Source organism: Protopterus annectens, chromosome 7.part0 (genome assembly GCF_019279795.1).
Source record: "Protopterus annectens isolate FY-2018-M chromosome 7.part0, PAN1.0, whole genome shotgun sequence".
Taxonomy (NCBI): domain Eukaryota; kingdom Metazoa; phylum Chordata; order Ceratodontiformes; family Protopteridae; genus Protopterus; species Protopterus annectens.
This window is the reverse complement of record NC_056739.1, coordinates 1158656754-1158673780: the sequence shown is the minus strand read 5'-3', so window position 1 is coordinate 1158673780 and position 17027 is coordinate 1158656754. Positions and strand designations below refer to the sequence as shown.

The following is a 17027-nucleotide window of genomic DNA, read 5'->3' as shown; positions in this document are numbered from 1 at the left end:
TGGGACCGTTTCCTATAAGGTTGTGACTTGTCTTCTCCTCCTTTTGGGGTTGAAGCACCCCACTGTCATGGTCTGTAAGAGCCTTGGAGCTGAGATCTGCCTCTTGGACATCTGTATCTGCCTCTTTGTGGTCTGTCTGACACTGGAAAGGACCAATTTTTAGAAGGCCAATTTCTGCTGAATCGAGGTGGCTGTACCTGTAAGAAATCCTTCACTGTTTGCATAGATTTTGCCTTATCCTCCATTTTCTTTAATACCTCTTCTGCCTTAACACCAAACAAGATATCATGCTGTAAAGGAGCATCCAATAATTTTGCCGTAACATGATCAGGTAAACCTTGTTCTTTTAACCAAACATGCCTTTGAATCACAGATCCAGTAACTGAGGCTCTACAAGAAGCCTCTAATGAATCAAAACCACATTGCAGAGTATGTTTTCCCACTTGTTCAGCTGCATGCAATAAATCCTGCATTTCCTTATAGTCAGGACTTTGAGCTTGTAAGCATTTTCTCTTTTAACAGAGACATTAAATATTGTTGGTATTTAATGTGGAACTGGCAATTTAAAGCCCTTACTGCTAAAGTTGCAGAAGTGTAAACTTTCTTCCCCCATCTATCTAATGCTCTAGAATCCCTGTCAGAGGGAACTGGATTTTTAGCAGTGGAAGCCTTTACCCCTTTGGGACCCTGGGAAATAGTTTCTGGGTCAGCAGTAGGGTTTTTATAAAGAAATTTGTGAGAGTCAGGGACTTTGTAGTACCTATCTGGCTTGACTGGTGCTGGGGGCAAAGAATCAGGGGTTAAACTGGATTCAGAGAACACATCATCCACAATATCTAACAAAGGTGGAATAGCAAGCGGCTTGTACTGAGGCAATAAAAGAAAATCTCTGAGCCTCTTCTTGGATTCTGAATAATCCTGGCTCTCCCAATGGAAATGCTCCCTCATGTTATGTAAAGTTTCCACAAAAGAGTAATCCTCAGGAGGAGAGGCTGAAGAGATTGATTCTTCAGCATCAGAGTCCTCATGGGGGGTGGGGGTGGGGGGGTGGGGGGGGGGGTAAAGAGTATCTCTGGTCTGAAAAGGAATCAGAAGAAATGGAAACCTGGTCAGAGGAATCATAGTCTGTATCCTGCCTAGGCCTTTTATCAGGAGGGAGATGGGAACCCCTGATCAGAGTAATTAGGTCTTCGGCCATTTTGAGCATCTGTTTTTTAGGCATGGAGGCCTGTCAAGGTGAATGCTGTACTTGTTTCTTTGTCTTTAATGGAGTTTTAGACTTGGTTGTTGTTTTGATGGTAAGCTGTGAAGGTCTGAAAACACCCTCAGAAGCCGATGCCTGCTCAGCGGCTCCGGACCCATCTAAGGGGTTAATTTCCATAGGCCCAATACCTTGAGTTTCCAGAGGCCTAGTGATCTCCACGTGGGAGTTGGAGGCGGCCTGTGGCTCTGAGGTAGCGAAAGCGCCTCACTGAGAACTGGCGACTGGCCTAGAAGAGGCTTCATCATCAGTTTTGGACCTCGGATGCCTGTCCTTATCTTTGTCTTTGCGTTTTGTGTGTATTCCGGTCGTCGGTTGTTCAGACGGCATGGTATAATTGAACCTTCGGCCAAAATAATGGCGTGCAAAATCAAACCGACGTTTAATAGTGCGCTTGTTAAATCTAGCACAAAACCGACAACTAGTGACGAGGTGGTCTGGGCCTAGGCATGGAATACAGTAAGAATGAGAATCGGAAAGGCTTGGGGGCTCAGAAGCTTACAAACAGTCCTGGATACAGCAAATCTGTATCTGGACTAGACGCCTTACAGAAAAGGCAGGAAACAAGCATAGAATTTTTTTTTTTTTTTTGTAAAGTGGAAAGGAGGAGCAGAAACTAACTGGGTTGGCCTTCTCAAATGTTCTCCCTGGATTAGGTAGAATGAGGTAATGACACTAGACTGGGAGAAGTGTCCCAGATCAAATGTACAGCAGGGGCGGGCAGTTGCAAAGCCACCAAGTATAAAAACAGGATAGCAATAGGGAGGGAGAGTGGGAAACAAAAATCAGAACAAACAAACCCAACCAGATGCTTAACAATTGTAGAAAATTGCTAGTTAATACCTCACACTCAGTGAAACTAGCTAGAAAAGTATATGCAGACAATAAAGGTGCTATAAATATCTCAAAAATAAGCAAAAAACAGGATACTTAATGTTATATATCGCAGATTAGTTGGCTCAGAGCCCTTCCTCCGACTTCCTCCGATTAGCTCAGTGTGAAATAGCAGAAACACTCGCAAGTTAACTTCTTAAGTAACAAAGTTGAAACCTGAAACAACTTAAAAAAAAAAAACCTTGAAAGAACCAATGAGGTGCTTACTCCAAGCCATAGTCCAGGTAACCCCAATCAGCTAATGACCATAAACAATTCAATTTTACTGAAATGCTATACTGGCTTTGGCTAAACTACGATGGCCTGGAACATGTGGTCAGACACAAAGCCTCTACTAACAAACTAGGCCCAAAACACCAGCCTGAATATAGACAATGCTACACTACCAACACGACTCAGGTAGAAAAAAAATGCAGAAATGTTTAAACAGATAGAGGATCAAGGAGACTCTAGAAAATGCTTTTAACCGCCAACAAGTTGTATGATATACTCTTTAGCAGGAAATCAGAACAAGCAAACCCAACCAGATGCTTAACAATTGCAGAAAATCCTTCAAATCCCAGATGAAAGTTAGAAATGGCAGCAAGTTGAACACGGACTGCTGCTGCTGCAGCTCCTTTATTGAATATCAAGGTCAAGAATTCTAGAATAGAGGCCATAGGGGCTTGGTAAGGATCAATATTGTTTTTAGAAGCGCATATAGAGAATTTTTTTCCATTTGCTGAGGTAAAGCTTCCTCGTAGAGGATTTATGAGAGGATAGGAGAATTTGTTTTGTCTCATTGGAAAGGTTATGGAACCTGGCTATGATGGGAATTGGAGAAGCCAAGCTGTCAGCTTCAGGGACTGTAGAGAGGGATGAGGTTCCCCCGACAAGTGCGTCAGAAGGTCCGGAACTGGGTCCAGAATCCAGGGGTCCTCCAAAAGATGAAGTCGAAGGAAGGGAAACCAAATCTGATGAGGCCAATGAGGAGCTATTAGAATAATGGTCCTTCTCAGGGCTTTTGCTTTTGTAATACCTTGGGTATCAATGGGATTGGTGAGAATGCATAAAGGAAACCCGGGGGGCCAATCGTGAATGAGTGCGTCCCTTGGGTCTTCTCCCAGAGGAGGAATCAGGGCAAAGTAGCTTCTGCATTTCATGTTCATGTGACTGGAAAAAAGGTCGCAGCAAGGCTAGCCCCACCTGCAGAATATCCTGTCCACTATTACCATCTTGAGGGACCACTCGTAGGGCAACAAAATTGCTCTGCTCAGCTTGTCTGCTATCACGCTGGATTTCCCAGGGATGTGCGTTGCTAACAGAAAGCTCTGGGTAGAAACAGCCCATTGCCATACACTGAGGGCCTCGTGGCAAAGGGGGTATGATCTGGTTCCTCCTTGTTTGTTCAAATACCAGACCACTGACATGTTGTCCGTCTGAATTGCAATCGTACCCAGCGGAAGAGAGTCCTGGAAGTACTGCAACACCAAAAGTACTGCTCTCATCTCGTGGACATTGATATGCAGATGTGTCTCGATCAATCCATGTGCCTTGGGCTGCCTTTCCCTGAAAATGCCCCCCATCAGGGAAACATCCGTGGTCACTGTGGCCGCTAGAGGGGGTTGCATAAATGGGCGTTCTATTGTAACATGAAGTGAAGTCAACCACCACTGAAGATCCTTTTCGCAGTAATTTGTAATCATTATCATGTGAGACATGGGGAGCTCTTGGTAAGACCACTGAGTGAACAATAGCCATTGCAGTATCTGCATGTGCATACGACCCAGTGGTATGGCCAGAACTGCTGCTGCCATCATTACTAACAATTTCAGAACTTCTGATGCTGGTGCTTTGTTTTTGGATATTAAAATGCGAGCATGCTGACAGAGAAGTAAGACTCTCTCTACTGGAAGTCTTAGCGTACTGGTGTCCAGTTCTGCCCTGATAAAGACGATATGCTGCGATGGCGACAAGGCAGATTTTTATGAGTTTATTGCAATGCTCACCTGACTGCAGAATGACAGAGTGGACTCCCTGCCCTGAATGAGTTGATGCCTGGTGGTGGCGGTAAGGAGCCAATCGTCTAGGTACAGTAACACCTGGAATCCTAAATGTTTCAGGTGAGCCGTGACCACTCCCATGCATTTGGTGAACACTCTGGGGGCTGTAGTGAGACCAAAAGGCAGGGCTCGAAACTGGTAATGATTGTCTCCCAGCGGGAAGTGGATGATCCCTGGATGGCCTGGCCATTTTTATGTGGTAGCAGGCATCCTGGAGTTCTAGCGAGCACATCCAATTGTCTCTCCCTAAGAAGGGAAGTATTGACTGAAGTGAGACAATCCAAAACTTCTCTTTCCTTACAGATTTGTTTAGTCTGCTGAGGTCCAATATAGGTCTCCAGTCCCCTGTCTTTTTTGGAACTAAAAAGAATCTTGAGTAAGTTCCGGATCCTGTCTGGTCTGCTGGGACTGCTTGGATGACTCTTTTTCTTAGCAACGTCTGGACCTCTACTGTTGCTTGTTCCCTGTAACTGGGTGGAACGTCCGGTATTGTCTTTGTCGGTGGAGGGAGTGTTGCGAATGGGATGACTTATCCTCTAGAAATGATACTTTGTACACAGTTGTCGTTTGTTATTTTGAGCCAGGCGTCTGGGTACAAAGATAAGCGACCTCCGACTGCCTCCAGAGCAGGGCAGTCAGGCCTCCTTTCAGGAGCGCTGGTAGGGCTTCCCAAAGAAGTGATCTCTATCACCCTGGTTTTGTGGACCCCTTCTGCCATGTGGGCAGCATCTTCCATTATTGCCCCCTCCTCTGCCCCTGGAGGGGGGTTCACCATGTGTGTCCTGAAAGGCTCCTTGGGCTTTTCAGAACCACATTTTTCCTCTACTTTGACCCTTGGGGTAGGGTCCGGTAGGGGTGGAAAGACAGACCCTGACGGCAGACAGAGTCTTTCCGTCTTGCTCACACCTGGTTAAAGTTTCCCTGACTTTGGGCTCAAAAAGGGACGAGCCATCAAAGGGGGTATTCACAAAGGAAGACTTGAAGGGCTCCGTGATGGAACACAAGCACATCCAGGAGTGTCTCCTAAGAGCAACACCTGTACCCGCTGCCCTACTCATTCTATCAGCTGCATATGAAATGAGGGGCATGGACGAATTCACTATGGAATTGAGAGTAGCAAGCTGGGAGGCAACTTTGTCTGTAGCTCCTGCAGCTACTGTACCCTGAAGAGTATCTCCCAGCTCTTTAAGGAGATCTCTTTGTAGTCTAGTAAAATGAGTTAAATAGTTAAGCAAACAAAGTGCAAAAGTCGCTGAACTAAACATGGGCTTCCCATATCTATCCATGATCCTAGATTCTCTGTTAGGAGGAGGGATAGACGAGGAAGTTTCAGACATTTCCTTTTTGGTGGCTGTCACCACCATCATGGCATCAACTGGCACACCTATGGTCAAGAAGGATTTCTCTAGGGGGACAGATATGAACTTATTGGGCCTCTTAGGGACAGGCTCCATGGTGTCCAGAGACTCTCACTCCCTTTGTGAGACCAGCTGCAAAAGCTCATCGAAGAGCGGAGACACCCAAGAGGTGGAGGGCTGAGACCCAAAAGCCTTCAGGAGGACCGACTCATCCTCACTAGGGTTGGTGGACTGCCAGTCACTCCTCTGCCTAAGGATTTCCAGTATCTCTGTAAATGAGATATCCTCAGAGGGGGACCATGAGGACCCTTCTGATTCATCCAAGTCAGTATCAGATGTTAATGACTCCTGAGGGAGTCCAAATGTTTCCTCTTACACAATCTCTTCTTGGGAACCTCTCCAGTGGGAGCTTCTGGAGAGGTCTCGGAAGAGCATGGGCCACCCAATGGGGCTTCCTGAGGCTCTGGGTCTCTGCGCTTAGCTAGGATCTGTGAGGCAGAAGCAAACACAACTGCTTTAGGAGATGATGAAGCCGGACCTGAAGTTGAGGATGTCTTGGGAGACATAACTCTCCTCATGGCTTCGAAGGCACCCCTGCTTCGGTGCGAGGGGACCGAAGGATCCGAAGAAACCATCGACACCCCAGGCACTGGGACAGTGGACTCTAAGCCCGAGGTATGAGCCGAGCTCATCCGAACCGAAGCCCCGAGAGGCAGAGTTGGAACCGACAAGTCGGTCTGACTATCCTCCCCGGACCCGACCAGAGTGTCGGCTCCTAGAGTCCTTGATCGGAGCCGAGGACGTCAGAGTGAAAGGAGCCGAAGACACTGGAGCAGGCGGCAGCTCCGAAGGCGCCACAATCAGTAGGTCTGACTCCTCCGGCTCCGAAGGACTGGTATGGCTTAGAGGAGGAAGAGACATATCTGGCATAAGGGTCTTCGGCTCCGAAGCCACCTGGGTCAGAGCCGATAACAATCTTGCAAAGGTCGGTGCCTGAAGAAGCTTCTGCACCACCCGATGCACATCCAAATCTGAGAGGCTAACAGAAGACCTAACTGGAGTACATAATCTCATGTTTTGATTAAATGATGCCTGGTCAGAGCGGTTATAAGCTAGTCCAAATATGGAAACACCCAGAATCCCTATAGTCTCAAGTGAGCTGCTCCTACTGTCACAAACTTGAGGAACACCCTGGGGGCTGTGGTGAGACCAAAGGGCAGAGCTCTGAACTGGTAAACACTGGCTCCCAGCCAAAAACGTAGAAATCTCCAGCATTGTCTGTTCATTTTGATATGACAGTAGTCATCCTGAAGATCTACTGAGCATATCCAGCCATCCTTGTGCAGAAAAAACAGAAAGGACTGAACCGTGACCATCCAGAACTTGGTGTACTGAACTGACTTGTTCAGATCATGAGACCCAAAAATTAGTCTCTAGTCCCCTATTTTCTTTGGCACTTAAAAGAATCTTGAGTAAGTTCCAGACTCTCTCTGGTCTGGGGGCACTTCTTGGATGACTTTTTTCCTAGCAGCTTGTTTATTTCTAGTTCTGCTGCTTCCCTCTGACTGGGAATAACATTGGAGATTTTATTTACTATCAAAAGGAGTGGTAGGAAAAAGGGTATTTTATAACCTCTAGAAATAATCCTCTGCACTCACGAATCTTTTGTAATCTCGAGCTAAGCTCTCTGGTACAGGGATAAACGACCCCTGGCTACCTTCAGAGATGAAGAGTCAGGCCTCCTTTCAGGAGCGCTGGTAGGATGTGTCAGAGAAGATACTGCCAGATCCCTGGTTCAGCAGACCACCTCTGCTGCATGGATGGTGTCTTCCATTTAGAACCCCCCCCCCCCACTGCACAGGGGGAGCTATCTCCACGTGGATCTTAAAAGGGGCCCTGGGACTTTCTGAACCATATTTTCCATCTGCCTAGCTGGTTCCTAGAAAAAGTCCTTTGAGGAGTCAAAAAACGTACGCCCACAGCAGACGGGGTTTTACCTCCCTTTTTCACAACTGGAGTGTGTGTTTTTTACTTTGAGGCCAAATAAAGAACTTCCATCAAAGGGAGCACTAATGAAGGAAGAGCCACAAAATCACACAAGCGTATCTAGGAAATGCCTGAACTCACTGCCTGTGAGGTACTTTCAACTGCATGTGAGAAGTCTCATGGATGAGTCTGAAATGGATTGTAGGGTAGCCAACAGCAAGGTAGTACTGTTCTCTCCCTTAGAAGAAATGGTCTCAAAGAGGGATTTATAAAGCTCCTTAATCAAATCCCTCTGGAGTCTTCTGAACTGTGCAGAGTAATTCAGCGACCGATGGGCAAAGGTCACTGAAGGATATACACACTTCCCAAAGCTGTCCAATGCCCTAGATTCCCTGTTAAGGGGTGGATAGAGGAACTACGTTCTCCTAATTTCTTCTTCGTGGCTGGTGCTACAACCGTGGCATCAACTGGTTCTCCCTTGCTCTGGAGCTCTGTGTCCTGCAGTGGGGTCAGGATCTTATATGGTCCCTTGGGGATCAGTTCAATGCTGTCAGGTTTCCTTCCATGACCAACAGGAGATTAAATCAATGAACTCATCGGCAGGAAAAGTCACCCAGAAGATAGAGGGGCCAGCTCAAAAAAGCCTCTACGAATACAGACTCCTGTTGAGAAGGGTTATCAGGAGACTAACCACCCCTTTGCTTTAAAATTTCTAGAATGTCTCCAGATGAGAAGTCATCAGTTGGTGACCTGAGGACCCTTCCTCCTCCTCAAAATCTATATCCTCTGTGACAGACTCTTGTGGAGAGTCTAAGAGCCTCCTCTTGCTCTTTTGCTTTCTCGGAACTTCTTCCATGGGATGCTCTGCAGAAGCATCAAAAGAAATTAGTACACCCTGCTGGGTATCCTGGTGACTTATCTGGGCTGGCTGGCTGTTTCACAGACACAGGAAGTTGAGGCTCAAGATGCAGACACGAATGGGGTTGGGACATCGGAGCTAAGGAGGGGCAGACATCCTGACACTAGGAGCACAGGAAGCTCTCTCTACCACCTCGAAAGCAGAATGCTTGGGAGAGAAAAACTGATGGCTCCAAAAAGATATGCTTCTGGCCCATCTGTTCCCTTCGTCCCAAAGGCAGACTATCCCAGGAAGGTGTCAGAGCTAAGCTATCTAATGCCAAAGTTCCAAGGGGCAGAGACAGCTCCGACAATGTTGAAGTAGACTCCAACACCCCGAACTCAGTGCTGGCACTACAGCTCCAAAGTGATCAGAGCCGATCCACTCAGAGACGCCAACAGAGTGGAAGATACCATGATCTTAGGCTCCGATGAGGATGACTCCAGAATCCTCAGATCCAACTGCCCTGAAACCAAAGGTCAGACTGAAGAAGGAGGCAGTATTGGCAGAGGTAGTACTAACAAAGGTCTTCGGACAAAAACAGGGTCGGAGCCAAAAGAACCCGTATCTGAGTTTGCGTCGAGAGGAATTTTCCCATCATCTTGTCCACATCAGCTTTGGACAGACTTCTGCAGGAACGAGTGGAAGATGCTGTCGATGGTGGTCTTGAATAATGGTGCCTAGGAGACCTAGCCTAGTAGGGAGAAGGGAGGCAAGAGGAAAGTGGATCCAAGACCAATAGTATGGATCTGATATGACGAGAACTTTTCAGGTTTAGTCTTCGGATCTAAGGGGGTCAGATCTGAAGGTTTCAAACCTTTGCAAGGAAGTTCTAAACTTAGAGTTGAAGGGGAAGTTGGATCCGGGGAATGCTTTTTCACATCTTTACTGTCTGATTTATTGGGGGTTTGAGCCCCAGATGATGTTTCTGATGATTTATAGGGCAGCAAACCTCTTAAAATCAATTTGTTTTTCTGGTCTATCAGAGCTCTAGGACTGAAAGCTATGCAGATGTCACAACTCAAAGTCTAGATGCACAGTGCCTAGACAACAGACACATTTAGTGTGTGCATCTGACAATGGTATTTTATGGCCACAGGCCATACATTTTTTAAAACCCGAAAGCTTCGCAGACATTTCCAAACTAACTCTATAATAGAACTAGAAGGGTATAAAAAGTACAAGGAGATAGAATACCAGCTATGGTAAGAAGATTTACAACAAAAGAGCAATATATAGAAGGGAGGACAGCATAAATTATATGAGAAAAGTTGTTTTCAGACAAAATTTTCTGAAAAAAGATTTTTCACTCACGAAAACTAGCTAACCCAAGAGTTTAGAATGACCATGTCCATATGCAAAAATGGCAAATGAGATCTGAGAAATGTTAGTTGTCTGGGGCATTACAGGTAAGGGAGGAGCTCGAGAGTTTCAGTGTTCCACGAGCTGGAAAATGCGGCCGGGTTGGATCCAAACCCAACAGTTGAGGAATAAATGAAAATGACATCAGATGCTTATTTCAGGATCTCAGACACTTCCTTCTTTGGGTCTCTCTCTTTTTCTTAATTAACTTTTCATGATCCGGCTCAGACTGAGGAGTTGACTTCATCTCCTTTGAGATGAGCTTGGTTTTTGATCCGAGTTTAAGACTGTTCAAAGGGAAATATCTGTCTGCAAATCTCTCAATCTGGCTCTTGAAGTCTGATTAATTCAAATGTTACTGAATGGGCCTTGTCTCAGAGTAAAAAAAAGTGTAACAGCTGCATTTTCACTAAGTGCGCAACAAAAAAGTGGTCATTAGAAAATTCAGAAAATGTTTAAAATTGTTGAAACTTACTGAATAATTTTACTTGGCAGAATACTGAATTTCTGAAATATCAGTGATGAAACTTGACAGAAAATGTTCTTTATTTTGTACTCTTGCTAGATAAAGCAGAAAATAAAAAGCAAAAAAGTGGGACAATGAGCAGCCCAATGCTACAAGACAACCACATCTTAAATCAACCAGCAGATAACACAGTTCTAGACATATAATCCCTTATATCACTATTCTGAGAGCTAATACTTTGTTAAATTCCAGTGGTTTGATTTGAACCAACCCATTAATGAAAGTGCAGTTATGTAAGAACTTACCATAACTGTAGATGTCCTACTGACATGTTGAAGTATTCCTCATACATGGGCTGTTACAGCATACGTCTGACCAGGTTCCAAAGTTTTACCTTTTCTATGACGTACAGTGGATATAAAAAGTGTACACACCCCTGTTAAAATGCCAGACTTTAAAAATGAGACCATAATAAATCATTTCAAAACTTTTCCCACCTTTAATGTGACCTATAACCTGTACAATTTAATTGAAAAACAACAAATCTGTTAGAGGAAAAAATATACAAAATAAAAAAAGCACAATAAGCTGGTTGCATAAGTGTGCACACCCTTAAACTAATACTTTGTTGAAGCACCTTTTGATTTAATTACAATATTCAGTCTTCTTGGGTACAAACCTGCCATCAATTAAAGAGACTCTGATTAACCCCAAATAAAGTTCAGCTGTCCTAGTAGGATTTTCATGACATTTACTCAGTTGCCTGCTACAGCAAAAGCCATGGTTCATAGAGAGCTTACAAAGCATTAAAGGGATCTCATTATTGAAAGGTTATCAGTCAGGAGACGGGTTCAAAAAAATGTCCACAGCATTGGATATATTGTGGAACACAGTGAAGACAGTCATCAAAAAGTGGAGAAAATATGGGACAACAGTGATGCTGCAAATAACTGGACGTCCCTCCAAAATTGATGAAAAGATAAGATGAAAACTGGTCAGGGAGGCTGCCAAGAGACCTACAGCAACACTGAAGGAGGTGCAGAAATTTCTGGCCAATACTGCTTGTGTACTACATGTGACAACAATCTCCCGTATTGTCCATACGTCTGGACTATGGGTTAGGGTTGCAAGACGGAAGCCTTTTCTTACGCAGAAAAACATCCAGGCCTGGCTAAAATTTGCAAAACAATTCATCAAGGCTCCCAAAAGCACGTGGGAAAATGTGTTATGGTCTGATGAGATGAAAGCTGAACTTTTTGGCCGCAATTCCAAAAGGTACATTTGTCACAAAAACAACACTTTGCATCACCAAAGGAACACCATCCCCACGATGAAGCATGGTGGTGCCAGTATCGTGCTTTGGGGTTGCTTTTCTTCAGCTGGAAATGGGGCTTTAGTCAAGGTGGAGTGAATTATGAACAGTTCCAAATAACAGTCACTTTTGGCCCAAAACCTTCAGGCGTCTGCTAGAAAGCTGAAGAGGAATTTCACCTTTCAACACGACACTGACCCCAAGCATACATCCCAATCAACAAAAGAATAGCTTCACCAGAAGAAAATTAAAGTTTTGGAGTGCTCCAGCCAGAGCCCAGACCTAAATCCAATAGAAAATCTGTGGGGTGACCTGAAGAGGGCTGTGCACAAGAGATGCCCTCATAATCCGACAGATTTGGAATGCTTTTGCAAGTAAGAGTGGGCAAATATTGCCAAGTCAAGATGTGCCATGCTGACAGACTCCTACCCAAGAAGACTGAATGTTTTAATGAAATCAAAAGGTGCTTCAACAAAGTATTAGTTTAAGGATGTGCACACTTATGCAACCAACTTATTGTACATCTTTTATATTTTTCCCCTAACAGATTTGTTTTTCAACTAAACTGTACAAGTTATAGGTCGCATTAAAGGTGGAAAAAGTTTTGAAATTATTTATTATGGTCTCATTTTTTTATATTACAAAAACCTGGCATTTTAAAGGGTCTGAACACTTTTTATATCCACTGTACATCTGACACTTGACCTCAGCTCGTTTACGTTAGGCTATATAGATAGATATATCAGCATGGATCCTCAGAATACCTCAAAGCCAGTGGCCTGAAGATGACTGAGATACTGGTCAACTAGGAGGGTTGTAGCTCGAAAAGGTAAGAAAACTCTCCTGTTCTGGTGTTACTGAGAGGAAAATGAAAGTTTCAATAAGATGGAGCAAAAGAGGTGGACGGTAGGATGGAATACTGCAACAATGACTAAAAGGATATCTACTGTTATGTTAAGTTCTTACACAACTGTACAATGTCCTGACTGAAATCACTGTTCCAGTATTCCTGACATATGGGGAATTCCCACAGATGAAGGATGAAAGAAGGGTGGTTGGCTACTCTGTAGAAGAGTTGCCCACCAGCCAAGACAGAACTGACTGAGTAAGGCTGCCGTAGACAGTTTTGTAGCATCTGGTAAAAGTGTGTACAGAGAACCAAGAAAAGCCCTGAGGGCGCAACTGCCCTAGTGGAATGTACTTTTGGGCAGAAAGGCAGAGTCTTACCATACTGTGAGTAGCAGTGGCTTAAAAATCCAAGTAACAATACTTTGTTTGGAGACTGGCTGAACCAGCTCAGGGCTCATAAATGAAACAAAGAGCTAATCAGTTTTTCTGAAGGATTTAGTTTTGTCCAGATAATATCGGAGTTGCCTGTGAATGTCAAGAGAATCTAAGTTTTGTTCCCCCAACTCAGAAACTCTCCTAGCAGTGCTGAGAGCCTAAAGAAGTATGGTTTTCCTAAAGAAGTATGGTTTTCCATGTACAGGATTTTAGAGAAGTGGAACATGCTGGTTCAAAGGGAGGCAGTGTAAGCCTTTCTAGCACAAAATTAAGTTCCCAAGGGGAAGAGATGGGTTTCCTTTGTGGGTTAAGGTGCACGTCTTCCCAGAGGAAAAGCTTGACATCTGCTCTAGCCATAACAGGGAGGCATGCATTGATAACTGACAGGTGAGTTTTTATAAAAGTGTGTGCCAAACATGATCGAAGCAGTCTGTAGAGATACTGCAATACAGCAGATGCTTAAGATAAGAGTGGGTCCTGACTATGTTTACAGCACCAAAACCTCTTTCAATTTAGCAGTGTAAGATTTTCCAGTCATGGGTCTCCTGGCCTCCTGTAGAACTTGCACCACCTCTTCAGAGAAGAGGTGTGTCTGAAGAATTTAAATCTTATTATCCATAGGGTCAGACTGAAAGATGGAAGGTTTGGGTGGAGTACCAATCCTTTTGGCAGAGTTATCAGACTTGTTTGAGGAAGAATTCTCCTGTAATTTCCCATCGTCAGGTGAAATAGCACAGGGGACCAATGTTGCCTTGGCCAAAATGCTGCCAGTAAAAGGGGTCTGGATGCTTCCTTTTGTGCTTGAGAAGAATTTTTGGAAGAGGAGGAAAAGCATAGAGGAGCTTCCCTGTCCACTGGAAGGACAAAGCAACTGTCTTCCAGGATGTGGGACAATGGTCCTTGGGGCAGGAACTGTTAACTGGTTGGTGATGCAAAAAGGTCTATCTGAGGAGTGCCCCCACTGAAGAGTGATTGTCTGGAAATCCTTTCTTTTCAACGTCAATTCATAGGCATCCTCCAGGGAGTGACATAGGGAGTCTGTTAGCAGACTGTCCTGAGAAGGGATGTATGTGGCTGCAAGCATGATGCTAATTATGGTTGCCAAGTTCCATGCCTCTTGTGCTAACCTGCACAGTTAGTATGAACTGGTGCCTCCCTGTTTATGTATCACATGGTCACAGTGTTGTCTGTGTACACCAGGAGTCATCTAGGTTTCCAAAAGTGGAAGAAAATCTGCAAAGCTTGCAGAAGAGCAATCACTTCCTTCAGACTTCTCTCTTTCTTCAGAAACTGTGGTTACCATTTCCACTGCACTCAGTGTGATCATGTCCATGCCCCCATGCCTCATTCGAGGAGTATATATGAACCTGTTAAACAGGTGATAATGGCAGTGTTGGGGTGATGATGACCTTCCCCTTCCACCAGAGTAACTCCTTTTTGAGACAAGGGGGGAGGGGGATCAGGGTGTCCAAGGGGTGCAGTGCTGGGAACTTTACTTAAGGAATGCAGGATAGAGATAAAGTACTTTGTCATTTGAATCTGGTAATTAACTGCCTTAAAAGCCAAGATAGCACAGGTGTAAATCTTCTTTCATCATCTATCCATATCCCTTCTATATTTGTCAGCTCGTAGGGCATTGGCACTGGGCAGAAGCTTAGATGGCTTATCTGAAGAGAGAGGGACAGAGATACTGCAGAGTGGGTCTGACATTGGATTCTTATATTTTAGTTCATCATGCACCTTGTAAAACCTGTCTGGTCTCTTAGGAGCTAGTGGGTGAAAATCAGGTGAGAACAGATGGACTGCAAGGCATCTTGGAAAGCCTCAAGGACAACAGGGACTGGAGAAGGGCCAAGACTACTCAATGCAAACAGAGTACAATACATCTTCTGAACATCAAAGATCTGAGTGGACTGCCATTCGAAGTGCTTCACCATGCTCTGAATGGTCCCCCCAAAGTAAGCTTCCTCAAAAGGAGAATGTGGTGAGAGCGAGTCCTCTTTGTTTAGAGAGATTTGCACTGGATAATGTTGTTGACAGGACTAGACCAAAGAATGACCAGAGTTGCAGTCCTGTTCTTCATCAGAAGATGATGAAACTGGGGAAGTTTTCTGAGGAGCAGCCTGTGGTGACCAAAAGGAAACAGGTTTTAAAGATATAATGGCTTTGAACAATCACTGTGAGAAGTATATTCACTCCTCTTCCCTAGCTGCTGAGGGATAGGCCACATGCCTAGTCTTCATTTTTTTTTCTTTTTAGGTGTGGTGTCTGTCTGGATGAGATGTGGAGGTTTGGAGCCTGTCTGACTTCTGTTGAACAACCTGTGACATCTTCCCGAACAAGATGCTGTGCGGCCCTATGAAATGATAAAATGCAGTTCCTTGGACATATCAGCAGTCTGCAAGGCCTCATGAGCCATACCCTGCCTCCAACAGGTCTCAGTAGCAGGCAACTGAGAAGTAGCTTGACGTATCGTAGGTTCTGCAACCTCAACAGGTACAATGGAGTCAGAAAAGATGGACTTCAGATACGTTTGAGGCCTCCAATTTTTTATTTGGTGGCAGGGGAACGTCTAAGGATGCGGAGTCAGTCACCTAGGACTGGAACAAGCGTTTATGATGCTGGGTCTCTACAAAGGTGTTGAGAGTGGAAAGCCTTGACCTAAGGGCTTTGGGAACAAAGGACTGGCAAGCAGAGCAAGAGTTGTGACCATGTTCCAGGCCTAGGGGAAAAAGAGATACTTGTTATGCAGGTCCTTGCACATAATCTGTCTACAGCATTTGCGCTCAACTCTCCCAGCTGATATCTACAACTTTCAACAAAATACTGTAAGATAAAAAAGAAGGTTTCCTGAAGGGGCTCTTATCTGGATAAAAGAATGAAGCAAAGGTACCAATGACCAAACAGCGAATAGTCCGACTGATGCCCAACCTGCATTTGGCTGGTGGCAAGACAGTCTGAGGATCAACTGTTGCATATCCATGTATATACCCCAATGTATACATGCTGAGGTCGTGTGTCTGATGTATGACCTGGGGAAGGTAAAGCTTTGGTACCCCGGCTGGACAACACTGGTGATAACCCATATGCCAGGAATATTGCAACTGTGATTTCAGTCAAGACATAGTTAAAGATAGATTACAATTTACTACTCAACAATTCTTAACACTAATGCAAATTTTTCTTACTTTATCACAACAAAAAACATGCATCCACTTTAAAGTATATCTAGCTATTTAAATATAAGTACTTTTAAAGAATACTTACACTTTACTAAAAACGCATGTTTGTTGTAAGGTATACTGATTTTTGGTAACATTCCACACTCGAACAGTACCATCATTCCCAATAGTTGCCAAAAGCCCTTTTTTGTTGCACCATCCACAGTTGGTAACCTGAAGAAAAATAAAGACATTACCATTTTTACAAGAGAAATACATTTTTAATTATATTAACCTTATTCTGGTTGACTTAAGCACACTAACTGAGTCTGAATAAATCTGATTTTCTGACTCTGAGGGTCGCACAACTTGTTTCTGAGAGGCAGGAGTGGAAGTGACAAGAGTAAGAAGTATGGAAGCCCTAACTGCTAATTTTGCTTTGAAATCAGTGCTGCCAATTATTAGTGCTTGCCACTTAACAGGAAAAAGTGGGGATTACGTCTGTGATTTGGAAGGCAGGTAGAAAAAGGAAATAAGTAGCAAATGGGAAATATATGAGGATAAGCCATAACAGAAAGGAAAAATGTCAAGAATTTGATGAATATGAAGGCTTGATGTATTCAATAAGATAGTAGCTGGAATAGCTGCTCTATATGAAGATAAACTCCTTAACAGATACACTGGCTAAATAAAATGGATTAAGCGATATCACCATACCTCTCAATTTCTTGGAGCAAGAAATCTGGACAAATCCATAAATAATGGGTATTGGGAGCAAATAATTAGATGGGGAAAGATAACAGAATGAGAAGAAGCCAATAATTTATTTGGACTGCAGGATAGAGATAGCCTTCTCTATCAAGGACTGATATCAGAGTATAGGCAAAGAGAAAGAACTAAGGGGATCCGAAGCGAAAGACCAGAACCGGTAGAGTTTTTAGTAAAACTAGAACAGAAGCGGTTACTAGAAAAGGAAGAACAACATATAAAATACTGCATGATA

General features: G+C 44.1%; 1 protein-coding gene across 5 annotated transcripts in view; it reads right to left on the bottom strand.

Annotated features, from left to right (window-relative positions):
- The window catches only part of HERC1 (HECT and RLD domain containing E3 ubiquitin protein ligase family member 1), a 3987333-nt gene that overhangs the window by 1190120 nt on the left and 2780186 nt on the right, over positions 1 to 17027 (bottom strand). For all 5 annotated transcript variants that reach the window (XM_044077739.1, XM_044077741.1, XM_044077740.1 and 2 more), the window contains exon 52: positions 16131 to 16258. In XM_044077739.1, coding sequence (XP_043933674.1) covers positions 16131 to 16258 — 128 coding nt within the window. The remainder of the gene's footprint in view (positions 1 to 16130; positions 16259 to 17027) is intronic.